At 51.4% G+C, this 15,715-nt stretch overlaps 1 protein-coding gene across 10 annotated transcripts in view; it reads left to right on the forward strand.

Annotated features, from left to right (window-relative positions):
• Nucleotides 1-15,715, forward strand: part of Jakmip1 (janus kinase and microtubule interacting protein 1) — a 121,583-nt gene that overhangs the window by 97,343 nt on the left and 8,525 nt on the right. For 7 of the 10 annotated variants that reach the window (XM_026788641.1, XM_026788648.1, XM_026788642.1 and 4 more), the window contains exons 11-18: nt 108-191; nt 2,681-2,743; nt 3,654-3,752; nt 6,224-6,325; nt 6,853-6,906; nt 7,448-7,513; nt 12,806-12,874; nt 14,236-14,325. In XM_026788641.1, the coding sequence (XP_026644442.1) occupies nt 108-191; nt 2,681-2,743; nt 3,654-3,752; nt 6,224-6,325; nt 6,853-6,906; nt 7,448-7,513; nt 12,806-12,874; nt 14,236-14,325 (627 nt within the window). The remainder of the gene's footprint in view (nt 1-107; nt 192-2,680; nt 2,744-3,653; nt 3,753-6,223; nt 6,326-6,852; nt 6,907-7,447; nt 7,514-12,805; nt 12,875-14,235; nt 14,326-15,715) is intronic. The other 3 variants (XM_026788647.1, XM_026788649.1, XM_026788650.1) reach the window with 2 other exon arrangements.

Here is a 15,715-nt window from a genome sequence, read left to right on the forward strand (position 1 = left end):
CAGGACCCTCCCACCCTAAACTTTCATGTTCCAGGCATTGTCTGGTCTGCAGCCTGTGTGTCACCTCTGCAAGTGACTTGCTCACTTCCTGGTCTTTTTCCTTCCAGACTCGGGAGCAGCTTCAGGCTGACCTGCTGAGGTGCCAGGCCAAAATCGAAGACTTGGAGAAGCTGCTGGTTGAGAAGGGACAGGTAAGCAGGAACATGGGCTCTGTGCCCCTCCTGATTCTGTCCCCGTGGTGTTTCTGGGGTCCGATGATATCTTTGGCGTGCCGAGGGCAGGAGAGAATGTGTTGCCACAGTCAGAGCGTTCCCCTCTATCTTGCCTGGTTTTTCTTTGTTTGCCAAATGCATGGAAACAGAAGGTGACTCCTAGAACTGAGACATGGCCAAGAGCTCTTTTGACTGGAACCTGAAGAAAAGCTGCTGTTTCTGACAAGATTTTAATTGCCTATATATAATTGAAGTGCTGAGGACCACTTGGCAGGGCCCATAGCAACAGGCTCTGGCTGTGACTGTGCCATGGGAGAGTCCAGATTGGTCACCTTCGTGGACACCCTCTCTGATTAGATTAGGCTAGGCCTAGTAGACAGTAGGACAGGGACACAGCCAATAGGCCTTTCTTGTTGCTGCCTGTTGTAGGCAGAGGCTCATCTACTTTCCAGGTTCCCTAGGGACCCAGAGTTAGAGGCACCATCTTGGAACAGCTCTGCTTAGAACTTATTTCCTGTCAGCAGGTTGGGTGACTGCCACGGCCTCAGCATAGTGCACTGGCCCAAACCAGTCACATGGGCCCCCTGGCCTGTGAAATGCTGAGGCAAGTGCGCAGGTATGGGTCTTTGCTCCTGCCTTCAGTCAGGGGCTAAAGGGGTATGGAGAGGTCTAAGGCGAGAGTCCAGAGTTGAGGGGGACTCACTGAGAGTAGGGGAGACTAGTGAGAAGGGAAGGGATTGGAAGAAGTTCTGAGGTCAGGGACAGTGTTGGCTGTAGACCCACCCAGTGGCTCAGTGCCAGCTCCGGCCAGCCTACCTAACCCCAGTGGGGAGGTGATGGGGAGGGCTGAGGACAGCAAGCGAGGTAGAAATAGGGGCAGAGTGCCAGTGAGCTGAGTCCGGGTATGCTCCCCAGGAGCTACCACAAAGCCCTCAGGAAAGGACCGGGTGAGAAGAGTGGGGGCACTCGACCCCCAGCTGTGGCTGCTGCTCCCTGGAGGCAGGAGGGGCACACACAGCCTTGAGTCAAGCACTGGCTCCGCCCCTTACTCCTGTGACTGAGACACATTGCATAACTTCTGAGCCTCGGTTCCTTCACCCACAGAGTGAGAAGGTGGCAGACTCAGGTCAGGAGTGGGCTAGTGGAGAGCCGGGATGATGATGAGGCTTTTCCAAGCTCCAATTCTAACTTCCCACTGCCTCAGTTTCCCTCTTCTAGGCTGATGTTGCCTTGTTCGTACGTATGTGTGAGTGTGTGTGTGAGTGTGTGTGTGTGTGTGTGTGTGTGTGTGTGTGTGTGTGTGTAAAAGGAAAGGACCAGTTCTTGCCAGAGCCCTTGCCCCTGGGACCAGGCTCTGCTAACTTATCAGTTAGCTGTTGGTGTGTAACACACTGCCCCAAAACTTACTTGATTAAAATAGCAGGTTTGATTTGCTCTGAGATCTGTGGATTAGTGCCCTGGACAGGGCTCTGCAAATGATTAAAATGATTGTTCTGTTGGTCTCTCCTGGGCTTCAGGGGCCCGGTGGGTCAAGTAGGAATGGGAGGCCTTACATGACCTCACTTGCTGTTTGTGGTCTACTCACCCCTACTTGAGGAGATAGTCTGGCTTCTTTATCTGGTAGTCTGGAGGGGAGGTTGGAGTAACAACTCCATCCCTTTGAAAGATGAGAGAAACTATCAAGCTGTACCCACCAGTATGGGACAAAGGTTGCAGCCTTCTGTATGAACAGTGTTCCCAGAGAGGAATGTGGATGGATATGAACATACATGCAAATCTATACAGCACACACAAACATACGTGCAAATCTGCACAGCAGGAGCACAGGATGTTAGGTAGAAGGCCCCCAGGAGGTGACTCAAGTGTCATTTGGATGTTCCACATCTGCTGGTCAGACCCTAGGCCAGCACTGGCCTGTGAGAATTGTGAAATTCCAGCACCGAGTGAGGCTGGCCTGGTCCCTGTGGGGTGGGGTTAGGGAGGCAGAGTGAAGGGGGCAGACCTTGGCCCAGTCTTAGCTCAGTGGCTGAGCAGGGTCAGAGGGAGGAGCTGGAGAAGGCCCCCTTTCCTCTTGTCCTCTTCCTCCTCCAGCCTGATGCTGAGGGAGAGGGAGAGCCGGTGCCTGGGGCTCTGGCATAGCACTGAGGATGCCATGTTGTTGGGATAGAGGCGTTGCTGTGTTCTCACACTGCATGTGTGTGGAGCTCAGGGAAACTCCAGGGTACTGCAGGGTACTGACTTGGCCGCCATGGAGCAGTGTCCTGTAATGGCCCAGGGGACCTGGCGCCTGCCTATGGGGGCAGAGAAGGACTCCTCATAGACATGCTGTTGCTTTTGCCTGGGTGTAAAGGTTTAGAAGGCAATGAAGTCACACAGCCTCTGTCCATGTCTGTGGTCTTTTCTATCCTGGGCGTTGGTGGCTCAGCCAAGGCTGGAACCAGTGAATAAATACCCTGTGTTCCCTGCAGGACTCGGCCTGGGTAGAGGAGAAGCAGGTACTCATGAGGACAAACCAGGACCTGCTGGAGAAGGTATGTCTGGGCGAGAGCCTCAGTGAATAAATACCCTGTGTTTCCTGCAGGACTCGGCCTGGGTAGAGGAGAAGCAGGCACTCATGAGGACAAACCAGGACCTGCTGGAGAAGGTATGTCTGGGCGAGAGCCTCAGGCCCGGTGATGAACTGAACTGCAGAGGTCACCCACCTGCCCTGAGCGCTTAGTATACCACCAACACCAGAGACCCATAGCTGGGTGGTTCTCACAGGAAAGGTGTTGTCCCCACTGCTGTCAGGACCAGACGCAGGGTCTGTCCTCTGGGACAGGTCTCAAAACCTTTAGGGTGCCTCCAGGAACAGGAAAGGCTGCCTGTCACCCCAGCATTGGACTTTTTGCTATTGATTTGGGATCCAGAGCTGTCCTGTTTCTCATGGGGGCACTGGAAGCTCTTCGCAGGCTGGCCTGTGCTCTCAGTGTGATCAGATGTGCTCCTAAGAACTTTATGGGGGAGTAGAAGACCTAAACCCCCAAGGGTCCTGACTTAGCACTGGCCACAGCTGACCCTGAGGCCTAGCTTGGAAGGGCCTGGAGGGCTCTGGGAGCTGAAGCGCCCACATTGCACTCTGGCTTCCCTTACACTGGTCTCAGGGAGGGACTTGATAGCCCCAAGTCTCAGTTCCCCATCACTCATTGGTTCAGCAGAAATACAAGGAGCTTCTAGTGTCCCGGTCCAGGCTGGGTGCTAAGGCAGTGAAGCCAGCCCAACATCTCTCCCTCATCCCAGGCTCACCAGCAAATGGACTTGTGGCCAGCCTTGCCTTTTCCCTGGGTGGGCAGTTCCCCATTTATCTCAGGTCACTCACTAAAGTTGGTTCCTAGTCGAGGGATCCCTGGGGCATGGGGGGCAACCATGGAGGCCGTTAATGTAAAGGTGTCTTTGCCCCAGATTTACAGGCTGGAGATGGAGGAGAACCAGCTAAAGAGCGAAATACAAGACGCCAAGGACCAGAACGAGCTGTTAGAATTCCGAGTGCTAGAGCTCGAAGTAAGAGACTCTCTCTGTTGTAAGCTCCCAAACGGAGCAGACATTCTCTTTGAGCCCAAACTGAAATTCGTGTAAAGCTCCCTGCCATTTCCAAGCATGCGTGAAGGGACCTGTTACCGTTTCTCTCCTTCCTTCCTCCGTTCTTTTCTTCTTCTTCTTCCTTTTAAAAATTTGTATGTTCGGGATAACTTCACTGCCTTAATGTGTCCTGGGAGGATGCTCGCGACGTCTGTGGACTTGTACCAGAGCAATCTATTTATTGCCTACCGCTTGTTTTGCACTTAATAAAATAAGTTGTTTTTGCAATATTTTGCCTTTTTTATTTGTGTTTCATTTCCATAACTACTTTCCTGCATGCACAGTCCCTGGGTGTGCCTTCCGCAGCCCCAGACGGCAGCACTGTTGCAATGGAGAACACACCTTTGATCTTGCATGCAGCAGGCCTCTCCTGAGATAGCAGGGTCAGACCCAGCCGGCTCTTGACCCCTGCTGTGTTTAATAGCAGTGCGGGCCTATTTTCTGCCCGCCAAAGCGAATGCAAGGTAAGTGGAGGCAGGCAGGAGGATGTATTTACACTGGTGTTAACCCACTCCTTCGCTCAAACCCTCTGGCCAGTAAATACGGACCTGGGCTCTGCAGCCACTTGAACTAAAATTATTTGTGATTCGAATTGCAACTACAAACTCCCAGACACTGCGCTTATAGAACCCTTGTCTCTCTGGGAGCCCCACAGGGCAGTGAGTAGGACTCTGGGGGGGCACCGGGAAATCTGTTGCTCCCCGCCCCATCCTGCATCCTGTGTGTTACAGCATTGCTTGGCTCTCACAGCCCTTCATCCTCCCCTTCTGTTTCTGTTCAAAAGCCATCGGCATCTTACACATCTTTCCATTCGTGACGCGTCTCCACCAGGCTCTTGTGACTGTGCATTGCTTCTCCAGCTGACACCTTTGCATGAGTGACTCCATCCACGTGGGCGCCTCCACCCGTCTGTGGCACCTCTGCTCTTGTTTTCCTTCCTTTGTCGTGGAAGCTCTGTCTGTGACCCGAATTGTGTCCTGTTGACAAGGATGGGCCGCGTGGTGCGTGGCTTTCGCCTTCCGGTGTCGCAGTGTCCCTCAGCTCTAGCCTTTACTTACTCATCAGGAATCGAAAGTCCTGAGATCATGCTTAGTACCCTGCCACTGTGAGAACGCCTTCTACAAGTCCTTTGCGTGACCCCCTTTCTTTCCCCTGAGAGCTCCACAGATACCGTGTGCTTTCCCACCGTCTTCAGAACCACTGGGAAGCAGTTTCACGACTTTGTTCATACGAAATAAGGGCAGTTCCGACCCCCCCTTCTATAAAAAGCCTACCTAATATCACCTCTGGTGGCAGCTGTGTGGGGGAAGTAAGCAGCCTTAGCCTCCTTGGCTGATAGAGCAGTACAAAGTGAGGTGAGCCAGCTCGGGCTTTCCTGGAAACTCAGGGAACAGCCCCTCCCCTTCCCTTGAGCCTCGCTCATGCAGGAACAGTGTGTTGGGGCATGCTTTCTAGGGTCACAGCAGTCTCCATTACTTCTCTTGGTTGTGTTATGAAGGGGTCCTAGGTCTGTAAGTTCTTTCTACTTAATTTCAGCTCCTCCTCCCTCCACGGCAGCTTGATTTGAGGCAAAATCTGAGAGGGGTTTTCTGTGCTAACCAGTCACAACTCATCCGCCAGTGTCACGGGCTTAAAGCCTGCTTTATGTAGAGAGCGTGCTGGAGACCTGGGTACCGTTCTGCCAACGTGATGCTGTAATCTCTCTAAGCAATGAGGCTCCCTCAGGCCTTTTACAAAATGCTCACATGGTAGATGCCTGATGACTGTCTCTTCTGGGACATCCGGCTGTAAATCTGAGGGGGCAGAGAGGCTGGAGAGTGGTCATGAATCTTGTTAGTGTGGATCAAAAAAAAAAAAAAAAACAACCAAAAGAGTCTGTGAGCTGAGTCACCCATTATGGGAAGCAAGGAGTCACAAGTGGGCCCAGTTCTGCCACTTACTAACAGGGGACCTCAGACTCAGCATTCCTAAGCCTCCATGGGCACATGCCTTATGAGGCAGCCTGGATATCAGATGGGATAATGATGTATCCAACCTAGAATAACCCACAGTGGTGGCTGGCTTCTGATTCCCATTGAATTTGATGCACTGTATTGATCAAGCCTCACCTTTGTAACTGCTGGGGTTTGGATTGCAACAGACAGACCTGTGAGGCCATATTATCTGTTTCTCCCCAGCAGTAGGCAAGAAGCAAAGTGTGCAGAGAGGCCACTGACCCTGGAAAGGCAAGAAGACACCACACGTCCCATAGCAGGACTGTGTGGTCAAGATGTGTGCTGTGTAGTTGCACCTTAGCCGGCCGGAATATGTCGCTTTTTGCTGATGACTTGGGAAAATGGCAAGAGGTGGATAGCACAGTCGAGTTCTGTCTTTAAACCACATCTTTTCCCCAGGAGAGAGAGCGGAGGTCGCCAGCCTTTAACCTCCAAATCACCACCTTCCCCGAGAACAACAGCAGCGCACTCCAGCTGTTCTGTCACCAGGAAGGAGTAAAGGTAGCATGTTTGGGGGGTGGGGTATGCCCCCAAGGACCTGCCATTCAGGGGCGGGCTGAGTACCTGGTGTGGTGGTAAAGAGGGATTGCACCATCAGGTCAGGGACAGGGCCTTCTGCTTCTGTGTTGAAAGACAGAGAGGGGTCACCAAGTTTCACCCTTTACTTCTGCCCAACTACAGGCAGACTACAAACCCAAACTAGCAACTGGCTGTCTCTTCTTTTGCAGTGCCCAGCCTATAACAAGGGCTTTGTTGATGGTGACTGTGGTTGGTAACAGACATGGAGCCCCACTAGACCTCACAGGCAGAACCTTCAGATTCCCGTGAGCCCAGGAAGCAGGGTTGTCCTGTAGTGAATCTCAGTAAATGAACCATAGCAACGCCTTCCCCTACCTGCTTCAGCAGAGCCAGAGGCTGGGCCCTGCCGTGGCGTCAGAGCCAAAGGAGGCTTGTAAGCCCGGACTCTAGGATAGCTGTGGATTGTGTGAGCAGTTTACATGAGAATGAACGTTGGAAATCTTTTCCAGGGTGTGAATATCTCTGAACTTATGAAGAACTTAGATATCCTTGGCGATAACGGGGTAACTATGAGCGATCGGTTTCTGGTTCTGTGTTCTCGTTTTGATCGGGGTTTTCTGTGTGACCTTGTTTTGTTTTTAATTCTTCCTTGATTTAAAACATCTGAGAAGTACAATGGAAGGCTTTTGTATGGCTATATTCCCATGTGGGTGGTTGGGTTATGTTTGTCAGAATGGGGTTCTGAAGTGAGGACAGCTTTACACTCTGTGAGTGAACAGTGGACCAACAAGCCTAAAGACAACTTGATTCACAGAAAACGGGTCCCACTACTCAAGTTAAAAGTGCCAAGGTTAAAAGGTGATCTCTTTGCCTTGCATAACGATCGTCTTTAAAGAGGCAGGCATCATGTCCCATCCCCAAACCTTGGTGCCACTCTGTGAACTGTCTCCACAGAGGGGCTGGAGCTGTTTGCCTCAGATGGCTGACCCCTGATGTTGAGTAGGGGCTGATGATCGGGGCGTACCCCAGAGGGGCTTGGCACAGACTCGTCTGCCCTAGACTCAAAGCCCAGTGTCAATGCCCTTGCCCGTTTTTGTGTTGTAGAATTTGAGGAATGAAGAGCAGGTTGCAGTAATCCAAGCGGGAACTGTGCTTGCCCTGTGTGAAAAGGTAGACATGGGAGTGTCCTTGTGCTCACATTTTGTCCCAGCACCCAGCACCATATCAGAAACTGTACATTGGTGTGTTGCTTTATTTGGAAGCATGTGTGTGGGTCAGTCTGCGTCTGCATGTACACATGCATGCCTTTGCGTGTTCAAGATGAAGGACCACACATGCTCACTGAAGAAAAGCCTAGAAACCCAGGAAGAAGATGCCCCTGTCCCAGGAAACAAGCTATGACGTTTGCTTTATTTCCTCTTGGTTTCTCCAATGTCTATTCTTTTTTTTGGCTTAGCCAACATGCTGTATTTCTCTCCTGCTTTCTAAGCAATTTAGAGTGGCTCACAAATATGTATTCAAATGGCACTGTCATTCCTTCACAGTTACCCACAGAGAACCTCAACACCCCTTAGTGATTCAGTGTCCAGGGAGTGCCCATCCCTTCCTGTTTACCAGTGTGCCCTGGAGGGACATCTTCACAATACATGTCTATAGGCATTGGAGAACCCATCTATAGTGCATTCTGGAATAGGAATTCTGGCTAGATAGTAAGACCACTTGTCAGGGTTTTTGTAGGGTCAAAATGGTTTCTAGAGCCATAACCTGAAACTTTGGCACATGGTTGATTTCCACACTCAACATGGCTGTTACTAGGAACAAAACCATGGGAAGTTGGTAGTTACCATTGTATGGTGTTTAAAGATTCCAGTGTGCCTTGTGCAATTTCTTCTTTCTTGTCTGTTCATCCATCCATCCATCTGTCCATCTGTCCATCCATCCATCTGTCCATCCATCCATCCATCCATCCATCCATCCATCCATCCATCCATCCATCCATCCATCACATCGGCATTTGTTGTAACTGTTCCTTCTGTATATGCTTTGTGTATATTAAAGAGGTTAAATTTTGTCTGTTTTTTTTAAAGACTACATGCTGACTCACATGCCTCCCACAGTGTGACTGTGATCCTGAGATGCATGCAGCTTTCTAGTGTGCATGCAGTAGAGTCTTCCCTGCAGGTCTTCTCCTTTCACACAAGTCAGACTCTGAAAGGCCACTTTTGGAATGATGAGGTCTTAATGATCTTGATTGAACTCCGTCTTCCATGATCTTCAGAAGGGCACTTGAAATACAGTTTTCTCCCCCGGGGGCCTATCCATTCCCCAAGCCCCAACCAAGTAAAGGACACAACTCATTAAGATAAGACACTATGATGATGCCTTACCCGAGGTCTCATGGTCCTTATCTGGCCAAGTTTGCTTTCTCCAGTGGATGGTGTCAGTGAGTCACAATTGGATGGCTGGTGGTTCATGAGGAGCAAGTGTCTGCCACCATGCTAGGCAGATGATTCAGTATATGACCCCTGGCATCAACAAAATCAAATGTGGTCTTGCAGCCCTTCATAACAGGCCATATTATAGAGTCACCCAAGTGCTGACTAATGATACACACCCCAGTATGTCCTACATTGATATAGCCTGTTGGTCCTGGGGGGCCTAGTGACTCTCTGGAGTATGAGGAAAGGCCACCTTTGCATGCTCCCTAGCTACCAGGGAGGCTACTACTAGTCTGAGTCTTGACTTCACCATTTGCTCTTCCAGGTTCTCAGGATTTGATGAACAGAGTAAGAACAGTCTTTGGCTTGGGGTGGCTGGCTCACAGTAGACAAGTGGACAATTGTAGGTACTGGTTCTCCAGCCCCTGGAATTGTCCCCCAGGGGCAGGGCTGCCCTAGTGGAAGGTGGGGAGCTCACTGGGAACAGGCGTCAGGCAGCACAGTTTCATGACACTTCTTTCCACGCCTGTCCCAGCAGCTGTGCCAAGTCCAGTACCCTAGCACCTTAGGGCCACTCAACTTCTTGCATTCTCTTACAGAGGAGGAAATGGGGCCTGTCTGGCATCAGCTACACTCTGCTTGCCCTCCTTTGCCCACCTCTGCCTGCACTCTTCTCACTTTTACCAGCTTCCTGCTAGCTGACACCCATCTGCTCTGGCAGCCATCACTTCACCATGCTGGCCTACCTGTTCCACTTTGTCCTGAATACTAGAGAATGATACTGGCTGCCTTTCTGCCTGGCCCTCAGTGCCCCACGAGAGCAGACAGCAGGGGGTCCACGGATGATATCTGTGGGTAGAACTCTGAGAGCACGGAAGAAGCATCAGGCTGGAGGCTGGAGACTGGCCTTCAGCTGGTTCTCCTCAGACTTGGCTCTGCCATACCCTGGTTCAGTCATATGCCTGTGAACTAAAGTCAATCCTGTGTGTTTACTGCTGCTTCTCTCCTCCCTACTTGGAGAAAATGTCCAAGAATAGGGGTCGGATCTGGGTCATGAGTCCTCTGAGAATGCTGGCGGGACAGCTGTGTGGCCAGCATAGCCTTCACTAGCGGGGACATGGAGGTGCCTCAGATGTGGACAGTCGAGAGCAAGGGGGGACAACTGACTACAGAGAGGACAGTTTGCACCACAGTGCCTCTAGTATGAATGTCAGAGAACTTGGTTAGGGACCCGGGAAGCTCTCCCCTCCCAACATACCTCACAACAAACAAACAAACAAACAAACAAACAAACAAAATAACCACTGTCAATCAGTACCCAGTGAGCCCAGCCCAATTCTCCCTTAGCAGCACGAAGGCCATTTCTTGGTGTGCAGGCAAAGTGTATCCCAGTCTGGACAGGTGGTCCTTTGTTCCTGTGATGGTCTCTTATCAAGCAGCCCCTCTCCTCCTGCCCCCTCAGAAGCTTGGTCAAGCTCTGGGCTGTAGATAAGTCCCATCAGACTCTCTCTGATCAGGTTAACTGAGCACAAGTTATCATGCTTAACCTTGACCCAGGTTTGAGCCCACAGAGAGGCTCAAATTTAAGACATAAAGCGGCGTGGCCCACCTGTGGCTCCCAGTCAAGCATACTCTTCTCCCTCAAAACCCTTTTCAGAACCCTCTGAAAAGTAGGCATAGAGCTCAGGAAGATGAAACACATATTAAAAACTAAAACCAAGAAGGCAACAAAAAAAATCTCGCTATGTTATATTGTCTCTGTGAGCCATGGGTCAGAGGACAAGACCTAGCTAGACCTTCAGCCACAGCAAAGCTTTCTGAGTTGGCCTGTAGTCAGTATATAGAGAGGGGAGAGTAGCCCCACCCCCACTGCAGAGCCCCCACCCCCCCCAGGCTCTGCAGCTAATGATCCCTGGCATAGGATGTACTCATAAGGCATCCAGTTTCTGGAGCTTCCCCAGTGGACAGGCTCGCTTCTTTCCTGTCCAGCAGAAGCAGTCTCCCCAAGGAGTGTGAGGTCCGCAAACAGAAATGCCAGCCAGCTCTCTGAGCCTGCTCTGTTACTGTCCATGGTCCTGAAAAGGGCATGTGTCGTTCAAAACAGGAAAGTATCCCTAGGACCCCTTCCAAAAATGTATTTCATGCTCACACCAGGCTATTAAAAGCACAGCATTCTAAATTCCTCAACAGAAACATTTATCACAAGAAGCTACACAAGCTGTGTGAGGAGGAGCTGCTTGGCATCTGTCTGCCGCTGCTCCGGGCCACGCTGACCTTGATGTTGTGGGAGGAATCTCTGACCGTGGCTTTCACACCTCTCTCTCCCCTTCCACCCACATCCATGCTGGGCCGCCTCCACCCCACAGCCGTTTATTTGTAACCTCCTGTGTGCTTGGCTCTGCTGTTTCCCACCTTTGGGTGGCTGGTGGAAGTTGAAATGACTGATCCGGTCATCATGTGAGCACCAGGACAAGATGAGCCTGTGGCCTCAGAAAGCAGCGTGGGCTTGCTGGAGGAGAGGGTAGAGCTAGCTTGAGATTGGTGAGCTGGGTAGATGCTAGCTTGACAATGGCCTGATGTTGAGGACGGAGATGCTGATGTCTGAGCAGCGTGTGCCAAGGCCCTGAGGTGAAAGGTGACTCACTCTGGAGCCAGGTGCACTTCAGACAACTAAGATACATGTGGCTTTGGTGAGGGGGCAGTGGGTGGGGATGGAGAATCAGCACCTCAGTGTAAGTCCTGTCTGGCCTAGAACCCATGTGTAGACTAATTTGGCCTCAAAATTATAGATATCTGCCTGCCTCTGCCTTCTGAGTACTGGGATTACAGGTGTGTGCCACCATGCCCGGATAGACTCAGGTTCTGAAGGCCAGCAGAGCCTACTGAGGGACCATAGTGATCTTCAGAGGGGACCATGCTGTGTTGGCTTTGTCTGTGTTGTCAGTAGAGGATGTGAGAAAATCTCCACAAGGCTGTGCCTGCAGTAAGTGTTGGGACACCCAGTAGAGTCCGTCATGGAGTAGGCACTGGGTGGTGCTCTGACCTGGGTGATGAACATGGGAAGGGAGTGTGGTGGGTCTGAAAAACAGGAAAAGAGCCTAAAACACAGCATGGAGTGTCTGGACAGGGTGAGGCTCTCGAGGGCTGAGGTAGAGCCTGAAGGGCAAGGCGGGCTTTAGAGCAGGTTTAGGGTGGTTAAGTTGGACCTCAGAGCTGTGGCCAGAGGAGAAAGAAACCAGTGAGTCCCGGGAAGCTATGGGAAGCATCAGTCTGAAAAGAGGCACAGCGTCACCAGGCCAGACTGCAGCACATCACAGCTAGAAGGTCAAAGTCATAATTCATACTCAGGTTCAAATCAATGAAACCTGAATACTCCTGGGTACCTTTGACACCCCCACCCAACCCCAAAGTTAGCCTAGTGACAAGGACACACTGTGTACCGACATCTGTCCAGACGGAAGGCAGATCATATGGCAGCCATCAGCGTGTGCTTCATGTGGTCTCTGGCATGTCTGAGCGTCCTCCTGGCTCTTGTCCACTTTCATGCCCTTGTTTCTCCATCCTACATGCATGTATCCAGCTCCTTTCTGCATCTTGCTCTCACAGCACGCCTTGGAAGTATCATGGGAGTGGCTTCCCTGTCTTGCAAGCTGGGTAGTATACCCGCTAGTCCACTGCTGTGTGACTTTGAACAAAGACTTAATGTAGCCTTCATGTCTTCACCTGAAAAAATAGTAGAGTTGCTGCCTTCCCCTGGGATGGGCATGGGAGGGTCAGTGGGGGTCACATGGATGACACACAGCCCTTCCAGCTCCTGTCCACCCATGCACCTACTTAAACAGCCCTGATGGCACACGCACAGCCACAGCCATGCACACACACAGCCCTTTGAATGTGTATCGTTCCTCATCCTGAGCAAATGCCTGTATACAAATACTGGGTTACAAGGCTCAGTCCCCCTGGTCCCCCGACCCCCGGTGTCCCTGCTCACTTGCCTATGTCCTCCTGTCCTGCTGTTTTCTAGTGGCTGAAGCAGATAGAGGGAACAGAGGCAGCCCTCACCCAGAAGATGATGGACTTGGAGAAGGAGAAGGTAAAGATTCCACCACCTGAGTCGGGGCAGGATGGAGAGCTAAGGTGTTTGGCTTTGTGGGAGGCTCAATTCCATTGTAGTTCTTCAGCCCTTGTGGGTCCTCTGAGCCATCTCTCACCCCTGTGGGTCCTCTGAGCCATCTCTCACCCCTGTGGGTCCTCTGAGCCATCTCTCACCCCTGTGGGTCCTCTGAGCTGTCTCTGTTCTCTCCCTTCAGCCCCTGTGGGTCCTCTGAGCCATCTCTCACCCATGTGGGTCCTCTGAGCTGTCTCTCACCCATGTGGGTCCTCTGAGCTGTCTCTCACCCATGTGGGTCCTCTGAGCCTTCTCCATCCTCTCCCTTCCACCCCTGTGGGTCCTCTGAACTGTCTCCATTTTCTTCCTTTCTTACTCATCCAGTTTTCAACTTAACACTCATTTCTGAGTCTGTGCCCCCGTCCTGGACTCACAGGCCCTTGGGTCACATGACTGCAGCTTGAGAAGTTTAGAGACACAGCATGACACACAGGAGCTTACAGCTGGAGTCTTTACAGGATAGCCTGGGGACCTGGAGTTTGTCCTCCCTGGTTATATACTGGGTTCTTTAATGCAGACCTGACTGGATTGTGGCCATGAGGGGTGCTATGCCCATGAGCGCCCTACTTGTGGGAGACATTGTCCTCAACCCAGAGAGGTAAGAGAAGCCATTCTAGAAGTCCTGGCTCTGAAGCCATCTAATACCAGCGTGCATTTCAAGTTCTCTTGAGAGCTCAGTAAAGGAGGGGCCATCACACAGAGCCAGTGCAGGACGTGGTGTCCAGAGAGTCCTGGGCAAACCTCAGAACCTGGGTTTCTAGTTACCCCTATTGTCAGTGGCACCATGGACAAGGCACTAGTCTCCTTGGCCTTCTGTTTCCTCATCTATAAAATTCAGGGGCTGCAATGTGAGTTGTGGCTCTGAGCCCTCGTGGGTGTAGAATGGGACATGCAGTCTGCTCAGATGAAGCCCATATAGAGGGAACCAGAGGCCTTCAGGGATGTATAACAGTAAGATCCATGGGAGGAGGGAGTGCAGCCTGGGCAGAGGATGAACTGCACCTGAGACCTGGACAGAGGATGCACTGCATCTGAGAACTGTTAAGACAATCTTCAGGACTGTTTTCAGCTATCCAGGAGGAGAGGGAACTGGATTGAGGGTCACCCTGATTAGGCTTCTCCTGGACAGTCCAGGCAGCCCAGGGCAGCAAGGTCTCTTCAGGGAGTTCACACAGGGCAGTCAAGGCTTCCCCACCCGCCAGCCCCGGAGTCACTAGTGGGTAGACTCCGCCTCCCTGCAGCTGACTGGCTCTGGCCAGGCTCCTAATGATGCTCCTCTCTTCCAGGACTTGTTCAGCAGGCAGAAGGGCTACCTGGAGCAGGAGCTGGACTACAGGAAGGAAGCCCTCGACCAGGCCTACCTGGTAGGACCAGAAGTGGGTTTGACACTTTGGATTTCTCCTCTCGGCCTTAGAGGCTGCTTCCTACAGACAGCACGCCAGGTTCAGGGTACAGTGCTGTGCCCTCTGCACACATGACTAGAAAGACAGCAAGCAGTCAGGTGTTCCAGATGAGCCATGGGTCTTACAAAGTTGGTGACCTTGTTGTTGTTGTTGTTATTGTGTGTGTTTTGACTAGCTTACTAAACTAGCAGTCATTTGAGCTGAATGAGTAAAGGCTTTTGTATATGCTTTTTGACTCATAAACATTTACTTCTCCTTAAACTTCCAAAGGGGCTGGTGATATAGCTCAGTTGGTAGCATACTTGCCTAGCACACATGAAGCTCATTCAATCCCAGGTATGGTGGCACACAGGTGGGGGCAGGAGGATCAGGAATTCAGTATCATCCCCCACTATCTAATGAATCCCAGACCAGTCCAAAGAAAAATCCCAAAGCAGATTTCCTAAGTAGGAAAAGGAGATGGTCTTGAAAGACCAGAGAGGTGAGGTGGTGAGCTGTGGCCAAATACCCCAGAGCAAGTGGGGAGTGTTTTCAAGTTCTTGAAACATTGTGTGTGGTTCTCAAGAGTCTGGGCATCCTGAAGTTTGAGGTTTGGGTTCAGATGACCTTACACTCAAAGCCCCAAGTCACAGCACTAAGAGCTGTTCTTCCTTGTGGGTGGGGGTATCAAACGAGGTTGTGGACATTTCCAAGATGTCCCCATGGTGGAGGGAGGGACAGACAGTGCCACTCTGTGTAGGAAGCAGCTGGTGTCCTCAATGCTCAAGTGAACCTTTGCCCAGATTGCAATCAAGACATGCAGGGTGAATAAGGAAACATGGAGGCAGAGGCTAGCCCACCTCCCTGGAAACATGGAGGCAGAGGCTAGCCCATCTCCCTGTAGTGGCTCAGAGGCAGCTCTTACAACAGCAAATCTGACAAGACACAGCTGTTTTAGTGGCTTTTCGCATCAGAGAGATGGAAGACCTGAGAATTTTACAGGAAGGATTTCCTTTGGCTTGTGATTTCAAAGGTGTTGAAAGCACTTTTGTTCATAGCATAGGGGCAGGAAGCAGAGAAAGGAGCCATAGGAAAGGGCCAAGGCAAGATATGTCTGGAAGAACCCACCCCTAGTCACTTATTTCCTCCAGCATGGTCCCACCTCCTCCTGCCATCACCTCTCAGTAATGCCATCATATTAGTACCCATCCAGGGAATTAACCCATTGATGAGGTCAGACCCTCAGGATTGCATCTCTGGAAATGCCGCCACAGACATCCACCAAGCAGTGTCTTCCCCGTCACGCCTGTCTCTTGTCACGTGATATGGCTGACACCAGCATGGAGGGCAATGGCTGAGCGAACACACTCTTGTCTCTGCTCTG

This window comes from Microtus ochrogaster, unplaced genomic scaffold (genome assembly GCF_000317375.1).
Source record: "Microtus ochrogaster isolate Prairie Vole_2 unplaced genomic scaffold, MicOch1.0 UNK5, whole genome shotgun sequence".
Taxonomy (NCBI): Eukaryota; Metazoa; Chordata; class Mammalia; order Rodentia; family Cricetidae; genus Microtus; species Microtus ochrogaster.